The sequence below is a fragment of the Streptopelia decaocto genome (assembly GCF_964273445.1).
Source record: "Streptopelia decaocto genome assembly, chromosome: 1".
Classification (NCBI taxonomy): domain Eukaryota; kingdom Metazoa; phylum Chordata; class Aves; order Columbiformes; family Columbidae; genus Streptopelia; species Streptopelia decaocto.
Window position 1 is genome coordinate 199,915,663 of NC_138663.1, and position 15,284 is coordinate 199,930,946.

Below are 15,284 nucleotides of genomic sequence, written 5' to 3' on the forward strand. Positions count from 1 at the left end.
AGGCAGGTTTGGCGCGAGGCGGTGATTGGCTGCCGCCGGAGCCCGAGCCCGGGGCGGAGGGAAGGGCGGGGGGCGCGGGGTGACGCCGCTGCCGACACCGACACAAGGGGACGCGGCGCGGGCTGCGCGCGGGGCCTAGGGCGGCGGCGGGCGCGCTCCCCAGGCGCGGCGGCGGAGCGGGAGCGGGAGCGGGGCGGCTCCCAGGCGGCCGCTCCGGCCCGCGCCCCGGCACCTCCCTCTTCCCCTCCCTCGGCCCGCCCGTGTCCGCCCCGCCGGCTGCGGCGCGGATGGCGGCGGCGGCCACGGCGGCGGCCCCGGCTCTTTATGCCTGCACCAAGTGCAACCAGCGCTACCCCTTCGAGGAGCTCTCCCAGGGCCAGCAGCTCTGCAAGGTGCGGGGGCGGCGCGCACCGGGACGGGCCGCTGGGGCTCGGGCAGCCCGGGGAGGAGCGGGCGGAGCCGGCCCGGCCCGGCGGGACAGCCCTCGGGCAGCGCCCGGCGGGGGAGCGGCTGAGGCGGGTGGAGCGTCCGGTAACGCGGCTCTTGTCCCCGCAGGAGTGCCGGATCGCCCACCCCATCGTGAAGTGCACCTACTGCCGCTCCGAGTTCCAGCAGGAGAGGTACGGGGGGATCCGGCAGCCGCTCCGCGGGCCACGGCGCCGGTAGCGCCGAAATTCACACCCGCGGAGACGCTAAGCGAACAGAACCGCAGTAAAATAACCCGCCCGGCAACCCCGGCGCGTCGCCTGACGCGGCACAGCCTTAGATTGGTCCCCTCACCTGCTCACCGCAGCGTTTGTTCCCGCACCTGCTCCCCCGGCGTGTGTGTGTGTGTGTGTTCGGTAACCGCACGGGGAAGCGTCTCAAGGGGTGTGTTTGTCGCCGAATTCAACATTGTGCCTTTTTTTTTTCTTTAGCAAAACCAATACAATATGCAAGAAATGTGCCCAAAACGTGAAGCAGTTTGGAACGGTGAGTAGGCTCTTGGTTCTGAATATTGAAGTTCGGTCACGTTTTAAATTTAAAAAGTTCTCGTGCAGCTAAACTTCTTGTTGCATTTTGGGGAAAACAAACGAAGATTACCCTTCAGAAAGGTGATGAAAATTATGGACAACTCTTCATTCCCTTCATAGGTGACAGTTTCTTTTTTCAAATCGAAATCCATTGTGATTATAAGTAGCTGAAGAGCTACGAATAACTGCGCTATATCTATTCATAGTAAAAACAACTTTATTTCACTTTATGCATGTAAACTAGTTCTTTGCATATTCTCAAACACACGCTTGACAACAAACCATTAGCTGTCTGTGTTTTTAATGAGTGATAAATGTGAAAATCTAATAATACCACATACTTTACATTATGTAAGTCTTAAAAAATGTAAATGCCTGTTAATCATGGTAAGCTATTAAGCAGAAAAATGTTATGAGTATTAACTTGTATGCATGTTACTTTCCATTTTCTCATCTTGAATTCAGCTTCAGTTCTGTTAGAAAAATTAATTTCTTAATATATTAACAGACACACTGTGTCTGAGTGCCCTGCAGGTACTAGTTTATGGAAGGTATCAAGATAATCTGGTTGTGAAACAACAGTGCATATCTTGACATAAACCATATTAGATTAAATTCAGCTTATTGGAGGTATGTGTGTGTAGTCAGGCATTTTATGAGTGTAAATGTAAACTGAACAAAAAACATTGTTTCAAAAGCCTGAAAGGTACCAAAGTGTAGTGAAAAACAGATCCGAGAATGTTTTTTAACCAATAGTTCATAAAAAAAAAAGGAACTGCATTGGAGATAATTAGCCATTTCTAGGCTATGAAAACAGACAGCAGTTTTATTTCCAGCAGGGGATTATTCTAGTTGAGTTTATGATATAAAAGTTACTAACCTGACCTGATGGTATCTGAAGGTGGTTGGGTTTTTTTTAAGTTTCCTGCAGAACTGCAGGGATCTGGATACTAATCTTGGAGTTGTAGGTTCATGAAATCCCTGAGCAGTGCAAGGGAGAGGGATGTTCTCAGAACCTTTCAGTCTAAAAAGTTATTTCATTATTATTTTAAAGGTTTTAAGTAATTTCTTTAGTAATGTAATAAAACAGAGGGAAAATGTGATCTTAAAAAAAAAAATCAGGGTGTGTTTCAGACACTTATGGCGTTTGTGTCACACTGTGTGTGTTTCTTTCGTTGAATATCTACCAGGGTTTTCCTGGAAAATCCAGGCTGGTTTTGACCATTGAAGGAGCATCATTTTAGGGGAAAAGTTTAGTACTGAAGAGAGAAATGGTAGGAAAAAGGTTCTTTATATTGTCCAAAGCCCTTATAGTTTAGAAGCATCATTATGTGATTTGAAATACCTTCCTTCATTACAGAAACTGTCATGTATTAACTTCAGTTCAACTTCTCTGTTTTCCAGCCCAAGCCTTGTCAGTACTGTAACATTATTGCAGCATTTATTGGCACCAAATGTCAGCGTTGCACCAACTCGGAGAAGAAGTACGGCCCGCCTCAGACATGTGAGCAGTGCAAACAGCAGTGCGCTTTTGATCGAAAAGAGGAGGGAAGAAGGAAGGTAGGCTTTGTTCCACAGCTGTGGTGGCTTAGGCTGACCACAGACAGCGTTCCTCCCTCATAAGAGAAGGATTAACTGGAATGTATCTTATGTTCACTGAGATTAAAGTTGCTGTGCTTTACAATATTTGAATTAAGTTTTGCAACTTACAGTTGTTATGTTTGCTACTGACCTAACTTACTTTAAATCACTCTAAGAATAAGCTTAAGTGTAAGCTGACAGTTGTAGCTGGGGAACAAAGGTTAAGCAGCTGAACAGTTCCTGGTGCTTTGATTTTTTTTTTTTAATTTATTTAATTTTATTTTCCCATCTATTGAATCTTTTGCATGTCCATAACTCCAATCCGTCACTTTAGCTCTTCTGATTTGCCTGCCTTGCCTTAAAGCACTGCACCGGAGAGGCAGGCTGCTCTGAGCAGCCCTTTGTGTTCTGTTCTCTTAAATAGCTTTGGTGAGTGCCACTTTCTCATTCCAGAAGGTGCTGAGGAAATGACCTCAAAAGCCTCTTGCCTGAACACAAGAATAAAGCTGTTTTTACAGAAGAATTTACTTGGTACAAGTAACACATTGGCTGGACATCTTGATTCTGCCTGGAATACGATGGGTTGAGAGAGGGTACATGGTGTCTAAACTAAAAATGGTTTGTCCCTTTAAAAAGCGATTGTCACTTCTGTGATATAGAGCGAGTCCAATGTTTGTTAAGACTGAATTCTAGCTTCACTTTAAATGACAAAAAGAATAAAATAAGACTCACTACTGATAACGTGCACGCATTGGAGATATGGTAGTGCTGTTTCATACTGAAGAGATGTCTGGATTTTTCCTAAAGATAACAGAAGAAGTGAAACAGATTTTTCTTTCAAACATTGAAGTACATCTTTCTAGTGCAAGTATACTTGGAAAAAAAAAACCTGCTATGAATTGTTTCCCAAAAGGTTGACGGAAAGTTGTTGTGTTGGCTCTGCACACTGTCCTACAAGAGAGTGCTACAGAAGACAAAAGAACAGCGGAAGAGCCTAGGATCTTCACACTCTAACTCCTCATCTTCATCTCTCACTGAGAAAGACCAGCATCATTCAAAACACCACCACCATCACCACCATCATCATCGTCACAGCAGCAGTCATCATAAGTAAGTATGTCAAAAATCAAAGTAGCCGTTGGTACCTCTTCCTCTTCTGTGTTCTGTTGGTACTGAGATCAAATCAAAGGAAATAAGAAATGCCATTTAAAATACGGCATCAAAACCAGCAGCAGATTGTTGTTCTTCCATGGTGTGTCAAAGTCCTTGTATGCTCACAGTTTGGATGAAGGGAGGTCAGCAAAAAGTAGCAATTCTTGATGATCATCAAAGAAGTCAATGTTAAAATCAGTAGCAAGTCTAAAGGAGAAGCCCACAGAATGGCTACAGAGCAAATTACTTAGGGATAAACTCGACTTTGGCTTTCTAAGCAATAACTGCTATTTTACATGCATTTACCATGGGCTAAAAGGTGTGTATTAGTAGTGAGCACAGAACAGCTACTTCATTCAGAATCCTCACCCCAACTTCATCCTGACGTGTTTGTCTGCACAGACTTGCAGCTAAATCACAGAATCACAGAATGTCAGGGATTGGAAGGGACCTCAAAAGCTCATCCAGTCCAATCCCCCTGCCGGAGCAGGAACACCCAGATGAGGTTACACAGGAAGGTGTCCAGCTGGGTTTTGAATGTCTCCGGAGTAGGAGACTCCACAACCTCCCTGGGCAGCCTGTTCCAGTGTCTGTCACCCTCACTGAGAAGAAGTTTCCTCTGAAATTTAAGCGGAACCTCTTGTGTTCCAGTTTGTATCCATTGCCCCTTGTCCTGTCATTGGTTGTCACCGAGAAGAGCCTGGCTTCATCCTCGTGACACTCACCCTTTACATATTTATAAACATGAATGAGGTCACCAATCAGTCTCCTCCAAACTAAAGAGCCCCAGCTCCCTCAGCCTTTCCTCATAAGGGAGATGCTCCACTCCCTTAGTCATCTTTGTTGCCCTGCGCTGGACTCTCTCCAGCAGTTCTCTGTCCTTCTTGAACTGAGGGGCCCAGAACTGGACACAATATTCCAGGTGTGGTCTCACCAGGGCAGAGTAGAGGGGCAGGAGAACCTCTCTGGACCTACTAACCACCCCCCTTCTAATACACCCCAGGATGCCATTGGCCTTCCTGGCCACAAGGGCACAATGCTGCCTCATGGTCATCCTGCTGTCCACCAGGACCCCCAGGTCCCTTTCCCCTACATTTTTCTCTAAATGGAGAAGCAGAACCAACAGTGTGGGACCACCTTAGTCTAGGACCAGTTTGTATCTCTGCTAGTTTTTATACCCAAATCCTGCTTTGGTAGGCAGTTTGTGAGTGGCTGTCATACAGACTCAGGAAGGTCACACTGTCGGTTCAGATAGTGGCAGTCTGATAACATTTTACAGTTTTGTCCCATCTTCTGCAGCTTTTCTCAGCGTGCCATCTCTGGCCATGGGGTAAGCAGTATAGCAACTTTCATGTATATACTAGTTTAGTTAGTTATAAATCCTGGGACTCATTTTTTTTATGCTAGTATAATAGTAGTCATTATAGTTATCTGCATTGGTAAGCTTATGGCAGTGTAACTTTAGAACTACTTACATTATTTTTATTTCTGAATTATGTAGTTCTGCAATGGTAATGACCCTGACCCCAGACACACAAACACTTTCATTCTAAGCTTCCCTGTTCCAGTGCTTGTGATTTTCAATTTTGACTGAAACTTGCCTAAGTGTGACTTAAACACAGAAATAAAATAAGCTGGAATGATATTGAGAATGAGGAGAATACTCCATACATACTTTCACTTTAAAAAAAAAAAGTTGGGGTATTTTTTTAGGAATTTGAAGAAGAAAATTATTCTTGTCATGCTTGGAGTCATTTTACTGTTCCTGCTCTCTCAAATCTCTGCTGAAATCAAGTTAAAACAAGCTAAATCTTACTTAAGGCATGTGGCAGAGATATAGTAGGGATTAAATGAAAAAAAAGTTAGCTCTTTACCACAATTAGAGCTTCTGATATACTCAAGAGTTATAAAAGTAAGCGTATTTCTATATAGATCGTAGTGTTCACAGTTTGGTGCCTTTTTCCCACAGGCTGCCATGGGTCCATTGCTTCTGGTCCAGTAAATACGACTATTTTTCCCTGTCCATGTCAGGGGGTATTAAGATGACACAGTAGAGACAGTGAGCTAGAAATCCAGGTTTATTGAACTATTTCATTTGGCACAATCTTCTACATTTTACTATTCCTATATCAATGGTGTTTATTAAAATTGGTTTTGAAGAAATTGAAAACAAATCTTTAGACCTGAAAAGCGGTTATTTTCAGGGATCCAAAACTTGGCTTTGTGCTTATTCCATCACAAAAGCACCACTTTAGGCAATGTTCGTATTGCCGCGTGGGAATCCCGGGAATGCTCTTTTAGACCAGCTTGCTGAGTGCAAGATTAGCAATATAACGTGCACAAACATTGGGAGATACCGAAAGAAGTTGTAATTGTCAGTCTGGAAGTTTACCCCTTGTTTTACAATAGTGTAAAGATTGAGCTAATAAATATTTTATAGCATCTTGACATAATAAAAAGTGATCATGAATATGACAGGTAATATGATTGTCCAACTGAAAGTTCGTAATTGGTCATATTTTTATTAAAAAAAGGGTGGATTTTTCTAAAGTACAGCTATAATTTACATAAACTTAGAAATAATGGCATTTGGTCAGTTACCAAATACATCTCATGTATTTCAGAATCTGCAGTCTGAGTCCAGAACAAGATCAGGGACTATGGAAACAGAGGTAAATGTGATGTTATTTATCCATTTCTTTCTCATTTATCTTGCACTTTTCATTTAAAGGACTTTTTTCTTGCATTTCTGGCTAGTCTCTAGGAGCTAGAGCATGAGTTAGTTATTTTACGTGTACCAAATGGTATATTAGAGAGTTATATAGTATGAGGCTTTAGGTTTACATTTTGTTTGATTTCAGCCATAAATCCTCTGCAGCTATTCAGAATGAAATTCCAAAGAAAAAACCCAAACTGGAATCCAAGCCATCAAATGGAGATAGGTAAAGTCATATTTTTTAAAGCTGAGCCGTTTCAACCAAATAGAGCACTGATTTGTGGGCCGTTGCTTTTCTTTTTATCGGGGGAGGTCTGAAGAATGAGGGAAGTGAAACTGTTGTCCAGCCAGACAGGTTATTGGGTGGCATCTGAGTGCTGTCAGTCAACTAAATGACTTTATTAGCAGAAAACTGGCACTGTTTTCCTGCTTGTAAGCTGTTTGGGGCAAAATTAAATAAAACTTATGTACGAGGCAACAGTTATCAATGAAACAGTGTTCCCTATCATTGGTGTTTCGTTGATTAGATGCAGGGTTGAACCTGCTGCTTTAAGTTGACCTTGTATCTAAAGAGGTCTTTTGGACCTTCATGTGTGAGACTTAATCTTTATTCTGCCTCTGGCCAAACAGTTGGAATAAAAGTAAAAGTGGCTGCTTCAGTCAAAAGGTGTTTGTCCCCCTCCAAGCTAATACTTAATTATATTTCTGCAGGTGTATGTAATGTGTGCCATTAGTAAGGTAATTTGCCAGTTGCATCCATTTCTGTCAGGTACATACTTTTTTTGCATTAGTCCTTAAGGATGTTTGTGGAATTATTAATTATCCAATTTGAAATTTAAAAAAGCATACTGTTTTTTTTCTGTTGATGCTGTAACTAACTATTGGTTTTTCATTTTTAGTAGCTCTATAAATCAGTCAGCAGACAGTGGAGGAACTGACAACTTTGTCCTCATAAGTCAGCTGAAAGAAGAAGTAATGTCACTTAAACGTCTTCTGCAGCAAAGAGATCAGACTATTTTAGAAAAAGATAAAAAGGTAAAAGTTGCACCTGCTTAATAAGAACTTTATCATTTTGTTTTCTATTTTGTAGACTCCTAACAATGTCAAAATGGTGAGATAAACCAGAAATCAGATAGTTTTTTTGTTTTTTTTTTTTTATATAGCAACTAATCAAATGTTACCATTTAAAGGAAAAGTTTGCAACTTTTGTATCATTAATGTATTTCGGCTCTAACTCAAAGAGGAATTAATCTTCCCTTGCTTCAGCCATCTAGAAACTAGCCATCCACTTTGCTGTTACTCAGGCCGTGTGCCACAGGTGATGTATAAAATGCCAGGCAGTGATTTGTATGTTCTACATATTCTAAACTGAGTCATGGCAACTGTACTGGGGACCTATGAAGGCTGATGGGCATAGAAGATAAGAGGAGGATTAAGAGTAGTTAACCGTTCCCAGTTTAGCATAGTTTTTGTTTAAACTAAAGCAACTGTAGCTGTAATTAAGGAGTCGGTGTCCAAATTTACATGTACAGTGTATGGAAATTAAGTGTTTTGATTTTAAAAGATTGGTGGCATATGTGTGCTGTAGGTTATCCAGTTATCGGAGACTAGAAGAAAAGTTGGATTAGATGCCTGGCAGCCAACCAAAGTGAAGCGAAATAGGCCCAAATGGCTGCAGTGAAACTCATATAAGAGATTCACCCTTCAACCAACGTAATGACTGACAAGGAAAGAGGAATAACTACAGATATATACTTTGCCTTTATTAGAGCTTATTTCTCTGCCATCTGATTAGCTAGATGCTTTTAAGACAGTGTGTGTAACGATGGCTCTAGAGTGTCTAGGATTGAGTAGGTTATGGAATTGTATTAAAAACAAATTTAATGCATTTTCAAGTAAAATTTTGACTATAGATGCGTGGTGGCCTGTCAAAATATTGATTATTAAGAAAGGCTCATTGATTGTGACAGGAAAATGCTTCCACTTTTAAATCATAGTTCAATATCTTCATTTCTACTTAAATGTTTTGTGTAAAGGATATTTAAACCTTTTTTTATGTCAGTGTTATAGTATACCTAGTGTTGGAATACTTGCTATTTGAAGCCTTCGAGTGTTCAATGTGAAAGAGCTGAACAGTCTGTCATGGATTCTCTGTAGGTATTTTCTTCCAAGGACAGACATTAAGGCCCAGATCTCTGCCATATAAAGCCAGTAGAAGATCATGAGTCAGTAAGAAAGTCATTTATCTCTTTTTATATTTGATTGACTGGGCAAAGCTAACAAAAGGGTTAGGTAAGGAAATGTCACCTACTTCTGTGTGACCACTGCAGTAACTTGTTTTGTGCCGTTTCTTTAGGAAAATCATCTAATAATTTTAATATCCCCACTGCTAAAGCTGTTTATTTGACCTCAAAGTTCTTTGAACCTAAAGACTCCTTCAGGCATGAATTACTTTCAGAATGTCACCTTCTTCAGCTGCTGCGGGGTGGAGAAAAGCTGAACACATTGTACAATGTTTGCATAGCTGGAAAATTTACAAATGAATGCACTGCAGATTTTTTTGGTGAGATAGTAAATGTAAAGACCTGTCCCGGGATAAAAGTGTGAGCCAGACCTGTGGGAGATCCCTGTTAAGATCTTGTCCCAGGATTGGCGTAGGGAGAGCATTGGAGCAGTTTGAAGCACTCCAAAGGAAAAACCTCTGAAATGTATAATGTACAGCAACAAAAGCAGCTCAGTACACCAGTTTACAGACAATCCTCATTCATCATTTTTTGTTATGAGTCAGGATCTCAGCCATGTCACCAGTGCTTGCTGTGCGCAGTACTGGCTTTGTTCCACTTCCTGGAAAAAATGTTAGTGAGACACTGAGACGTTGCTGTGAGGCCCTGACACTTGATCGTTAGGAAGGAACCACAATTTGCTGGATGTTTGCACAGTGTGTTTGCTCATCTAGCTCTATACTTCACTATGACACAACACTGTCACTAGATTCTTTGATATTTAGTTTGTGGTATGTGGTTTTGTACCAGATCCCCTGGAATTTACAACACCCATAAGTAAATACCTTGAGCAGTCTGTGTACAAGGAGGTATATATCCTTGTATCAAGATACCTGTGCTTTATTTAGGACCGTTTGACAGTTCTTTTGAATACCTCGTGTCACAACTTGTGACTTGGCGCGTACTAAGGTTGGCAATAACAGTCCAGGTAGTCACTTCAGGACCATGTGCTCTGGTTTGCTATAGCGGGCTTCTCTGCCAGCAAAGAGCCTTCGCTTCCTGATAAATCCAAATTGGCCAGAGAGGTTCAAAATAGTCAGGTGAATCTGGGATGCTTGGTGGAACTAAACTTTTTAAAGAAGTGGTTCCCAATACAACAAACTGATAGTAGTTCACCCAGTTGCACGTGCTTCCAGAAGAGGCATTCAGCTGCTTACATAGGAGCATATATCACAATTTAGAAACAGCTGGTTTAGTGTATGTCATCTGTATCTCTGCCGGCCTCAGGAGGAAGCCAGTGACAGCCAGACTGCACCATACGCTCAGAACTAGTTTTTAATTATACATTTCTTACAACACATTTCAATTCACTATTGTGGATTGAGAAGCTGTGAAACTTTGGAATGTAGGCTTCTGTTTAGGACAAGTCATAGCATAAAAGGACACAAACAAATAATTTCTGTTGTCTTTGTAGGGATGATTTTTTATGTGTTATGGTACCTTGTAACCGAAGAGACATAACCGAAGATTGTGATGAGTATCACACAGCTGAAAGAGCAGCTAAGATTATAAAACATTAGTCTTGTATTTGATTTTTTTTTTTTTGAGGATTAACCTTCTTTATATCAAATCCTGAGCAAGCAGTATGGTTATATAAGTATACTTGTTTTCTTTGTATAAAATAGATATACTTAATTTTCAAGCTACTTCTTAAGTGCTGAGCTGTCAATACTGCAATAGGAAATAAATACAGTGTTTCCCGAGGCTTCCGCGAAGATTTCACAGATTGATTAGAAGAGGTTTCTGTAGCAGTCCGAGGAATGTTCACACAATTTGGGTTTTCAGTTGACAGAACTGAAGGCAGACTTCCAGTACCAGGAGTCTAACTTGAGGACAAAGATGAACAGTATGGAGAAAGCTCACAAGGAAACTGTAGAACAGTTGCAGGTGAGTAGTTGCTCATGAATACTTGAGAAATCCTCCAGCTGGAATTATGTATTCAGTCTGTTCAGTCCCAGCAATGACATAGGCCAAGTTATTGAATGATCATTACCACATTTAAATTTGGATGCATTGTACAGCAGTTCTGCAGTCAGACAACCTCCATATAAATTAAACTTACTGTAAGAATTGCTTTCTAACTTTGATAAATAGAGGCTTACCTCACACACTTTCTCAAAGGTTTTGTTATTTTTTGTGTCTGTTCTCTGATATTTAATCAGTTGTCAGTGTGCTATTGATCTGATTTAATGGATCAGCGCAATACATTGGACAGTTAAATGTTTCTTATTAAAGCACATATCTGCATTATCAAGAAGAAAACCTGAATTAGTTGCCATCTGAATCACAGACGGAACAGATACTCAGTGTGATACCTCAGATACTAACTTTTGCAATACAGGAAATGTGGTTACCTTTTCTGTTGAAGGTGGAATATGCATATCAAAAAGCACATACAAATCTTTGAAAAGCGATCATTAAGTTCTTTGGATGTTCTCAGCATGTACATTTTGAGACTTGTTTCTTAAATGTGGTGGGAAATTAGTGCTATCTAAGACGTTAATTCATAAAGCTTTTTTTATCTTGTTTTGCAGGCTAAAAACAGAGAACTGCTCAAACAGGTTGCAGCGTTGTCAAAGGGTAAAAAGTTCGATAAAAGTGGGAGTATACTAACGTCTCCTTGAGGAACTGGTTATTCATGGGGTTTGCTACTCAATGTAAATTTGAGTAATTCTGTGAAGCCCTTAAAATCCTATGTAGGGGAAAAAATATTTTTGCACACCAGATTAGTTGGCATGTTTCCTACACGTTTTTATAATTAATATGCAGCTTTTTTTAGTTACTGTTCAGATGAAATCCTTCAACTGGCTTGAAGAGTGTTTTTATTTTTTTGATATTGGAAACTTTTTGCCAGCAATAGTATGAAACAATTGCATAGAGAACATAGCAGTGCTCTCTCTAAAAGGACAACATGCAATAACAAACTAGGCGTACTTTTTACATCAACCAAGTCTTTTAAACTACACTGATGTCAGCCAAAAGTTTATGACTGCAGTGACACCGAACACTGGTTTCTGGCAACTGTTCTTTTACTTTGTATCAAAATATGAATTTAGAATGGAAATCATGGTGCTCTCAAGTGAAACTAAAAAAAAAAAAGGCATATATGTATGTGTAAATACAACTGTAACGGTTATATTCTTAGTTATAACAAGTAATTAGTGTTTTACATTCTTGTGATAGGGATTTACTGAAAGATTATCTATTGTACAGTAACAGAGGCAGTGTGGTTTTTGTAAGATTTACTGTAGATTTTTCTTGCAAGTGCCTTTCTCCAACTGTTTATTTATAGGAATGTTGGTATTTTGTACATAAGGTTTTTATGTTTTAAAATCATGTTTAATAAATGTTTTATGTAAATATAAATGTGTGTACAGAGGAATCTGAAACAAAGATCAAAGTGGCTGGTGCGGTGCTTGAAGCAGCATTAAGAGCTAATTGATGGACAGTGAGTATTGGCTTTAGATAACCTTGTAGCTTGTGTCTGTGAGGTGTAGAATTTTGTTAGTGCTGCTCGTGCCAAACACTTCCCGAACAAAAAACTGAATGTGTTTTGCCCCACTGGAGTTCAGTGGTTCGTTTATATATTTTTCCCATTTGGCACAGCGCTGATTTTAATTCCATAGCAGATATTGTATTCCCAATGTTACATCCTTAATTAGTGTTATACACTCAAAGTTGAAAAAAAACAAATCCCCATGGTCTGATTTAATGTACTTAGTTGTAACTTATGGTGATTCTTCTGAATTAATTGCGAGATTCTCATCCCCCAGTAAAGATACACAATGAGAAGAGAGTTGCCAAAACTAATGGTCTTGATATTAATTAAGGGAGTGGATGTCAAAGGGTGGGTTGTTTTGGTTGTGTTGGTGGGTTGTTTTAATGTTTTGGGTAGATTTTGATTCTAAATTACATCAGTTTTTTAGCTCTGCTCCTAATGGACTTCAATCATATTCAGAAATTTCTATTCACTCTAGCCCGAGGTCTCTGTTCAGGAAGGTGAGTTACGGACCGGCATAAAGCAAAGTGCATTTACATAAATAAACATTAGTTCAGCTCTGGCTACTAATTGGTAACAGGGTAACTGCTTATATTTCAGTAATGTTAGTTGTGTAGCATGAGCTACACACCTTTCAATTAAAGAACAAAAATCTAAAGCTTCTTGGTTGTCCACCCATGTACTGAACTATGAACAGTTTCAGTTCCAGCAGTGACAGACAACTGAATAATTGGAAAGAAAAAAGCTGTCGTATTTCATGTATTTTCATACCCTAAAATCAACTTTGTATGTTTATAAATTATCTTCTTTAAACTTGTTAAAATGGGGTAGAGAATGCTGCTATCCTTTGGAGATGTTGTTATTTTTTTTTAATATACAAATTTATGACTTTAATTAATTCAAGGTCAGTATTTTTGTATTTTTTTTCCATTTGAATGGCAACCCATGTGTGTTGAAATTGATTTTAAAACACAGAAATGCATAGCAAACTGAAATGTTTGAATAAAGCTCACTTAGCGATATCTGATCAAGATGCAGTAAGGACATTTTAAAGGAAAAAATGAAGTTCTAGATTAGAAATGATTGACTTTATAAATCGCAATCAATTTTTAGGGGCTTTCCAGCATTTAGTTCTAATTAAATACCTGTGGGTTTTCTTCCATCATCTCATTTTTGTAATGAATTTTTTGAAGTTGTAAACTAGCCAACTGAATCCCCATCCTGAAAGGAGTGTCCTGGAGCTGTAGGTTACTGACGTAATAAACTGATGTTCTTTAAACGTGGATCTGCAAGGAGATTGTTGTACTGTATTGTGCTTTTTAGGCTGTTTCAGATGTTGATTGATTAGCATTGACCAGTAATGGCCATTTTGGCTCAAGTTATTTATGTATTTTAAGCCTGTAAATTTTGCACCCCCCTTTTAGATAGTGTGTCTAAATACGCATTCCGCAGCAAAGCTGTTCAGCTGTCCACATGTATAGACTGTTGAAATACTGTACTGGCACACATCCGACCGTTGACATTTTGTACCTTTTCTAAATCCAATGTTTCACAATAAAATCTTGTCAAAACACGAATCTGTCCTTTTAAAATCATTCATAAATTCATAGTTCATGTTAAAGCTTCACGCTATGTCACTCGCTGGAAGTCTGTGGCCAAAAAAAAGGCAGAATTTAATATTTATATTTAGTATTTAGATTTCTGGGCGGATTAGACGCCTTGGGCTGTCTACAAATTGTAACAAATTGGAGCTTCAGATTCATTTATCTCTAAGTATTATGGTTTTCTACAGTAGGATTATAATACATAGAAATATTTTCTTCTAGAAAAGAAGAAAAAAAACTTAAGGTTTCACAATTCTAGCTTAATAAAGCCTTCAACAGGCTTTTTATATTTTCATTAACATCAGCACTCGTGTTTAAAAGTAACTGAATTTCGGTCTTGTTTTGTTAACCGTAAGGTTGTTCTTCCTTTACACACATTGTGTACAAGTTATAGGTGATTCCAAGATCAAGAACTTCTGTATCCGTTCCCTTTTTTGTCTCAGGAGGAGTTGGGCTCCCACACCAACCTGCTGCCAGCTCCTGGTCACGGGGATTCATGGAATGTCCTGAGTTGGAAGGGACCCACAAGGGTTATCGAGTCCAACTCCTGTCCCTGCACAGGACACCCCACAGTTCACACCGTGTGTCTGAGGGTGTTGTCCAGTCTCTTGTTGAACACTGTCAGGCTTGGGGCCGTGACACCTCCCTGGGGAGCCTGTTCCAGTGTCCAGCACCCTCTGGGTGAAGAACCTTTTCCTAATGCCCAACCTATTCCTTGTGCTTAGAGCACCTGGGCTGCAATTTGTAGTCACAATAATTTCTGGTCGCAACAATTATCTAGAAAGAGGCGATCTTTGAGTTTCAGAGCCCCACTCTTCAAACAGTGTATATTTTATATTAGGTATAGCAATGAATAAAGTTCTATTCTGATATAGAATTGTTCTTGGCCTCATTTTAATGCAAATTTGCAATGGCTTTGTTGAAGCCATTTATTTTTAAAGCTGACAGCAAGTCAAAACCGTGTGTGGTAACCTCATTTAGATACGGCTTCCATGTGACATATGCAAAACTTGTTTAACTGGCCACGTAATAGACTGAGTCCCTAAAAGAGATTTGCATCACTTGAATCAAATTTCCTTAAAGAAAATTTAAATGCATATAACCTGTGTACAGACACTTGGGCAGTTCTTCATGGTCTTCAGTAGCTTCAGAAGCTCTGAATCCACACTGATTTTTTGAAAACACTGAAGTTTATGATTGCGAACTATAATCGTAAATAACTTTAAGTGGAGTAAAAGCTGTTCACGTCTTTTTCTTTCCTTCAAATGAGTTACTAAAACATAGGTTCTGTTGAAAATACTGCAACAGAAAAGATATTTTCTCCTGTATTATGCGCAATTCCTTTAGCTTCTTCACAGAAAACAGATATGTATAAAATCTGTTGAATGCCACAGAAGAAATAGGGGGAATCAAGCAAGGGGATTGTTGAGGGGGAAA

At 39.8% G+C, this 15,284-nt stretch overlaps 1 protein-coding gene across 4 annotated transcripts; it reads left to right on the forward strand.

Annotated features, from left to right (window-relative positions):
* Positions 1 to 74: 74 nt before the first annotated feature.
* On the forward strand, positions 75 to 13,816 carry FAM76B (family with sequence similarity 76 member B). Of its 4 annotated transcripts, XR_014184195.1 has the most exons (11): positions 75 to 392; positions 556 to 620; positions 918 to 972; positions 2,418 to 2,573; positions 3,508 to 3,704; positions 6,371 to 6,418; positions 6,608 to 6,688; positions 7,362 to 7,497; positions 8,620 to 8,691; positions 10,530 to 10,631; positions 11,279 to 11,314. XR_014184195.1 is itself a non-coding variant. In XM_082054047.1 (10 exons), the coding sequence occupies exons 1-10, from the start codon at positions 288 to 290 to the stop codon at positions 11,366 to 11,368; spliced, it is 1,035 nt and encodes a 344-aa protein (XP_081910173.1). In that variant the 5' UTR covers positions 75 to 287; the 3' UTR covers positions 11,369 to 13,816. The 4 variants fall into 4 exon arrangements, 3 of the variants coding, with proteins under 3 accessions (XP_081910173.1, XP_081910174.1, XP_081910175.1); XM_082054047.1 differs by lacking the exon at positions 8,620 to 8,691 and having other exon boundaries at positions 11,279 to 13,816; XM_082054048.1 differs by lacking the exon at positions 8,620 to 8,691 and having other exon boundaries at positions 7,365 to 7,497; positions 11,279 to 13,816.
* Positions 13,817 to 15,284: the final 1,468 nt, after the last annotated feature.

What these genes read in the sequence shown, in the direction of transcription:
- FAM76B (XM_082054047.1), top strand. Translation starts at nt 288, where the DNA reads ATGGCGGCGGCGGCCACGGCGGCGGCCCCGGCTCTTTATGCCTGCACC. An exon ending in AGGGCCAGCAGCTCTGCAAG is followed by an intron (nt 393 to 555) that starts GTGCGGGGGCGG and finishes TTGTCCCCGCAG; the next exon opens with GAGTGCCGGATCGCCCACCC. An exon ending in ACGTGAAGCAGTTTGGAACG is followed by an intron (nt 973 to 2,417) that starts GTGAGTAGGCTC and finishes TCTGTTTTCCAG; the next exon opens with CCCAAGCCTTGTCAGTACTG.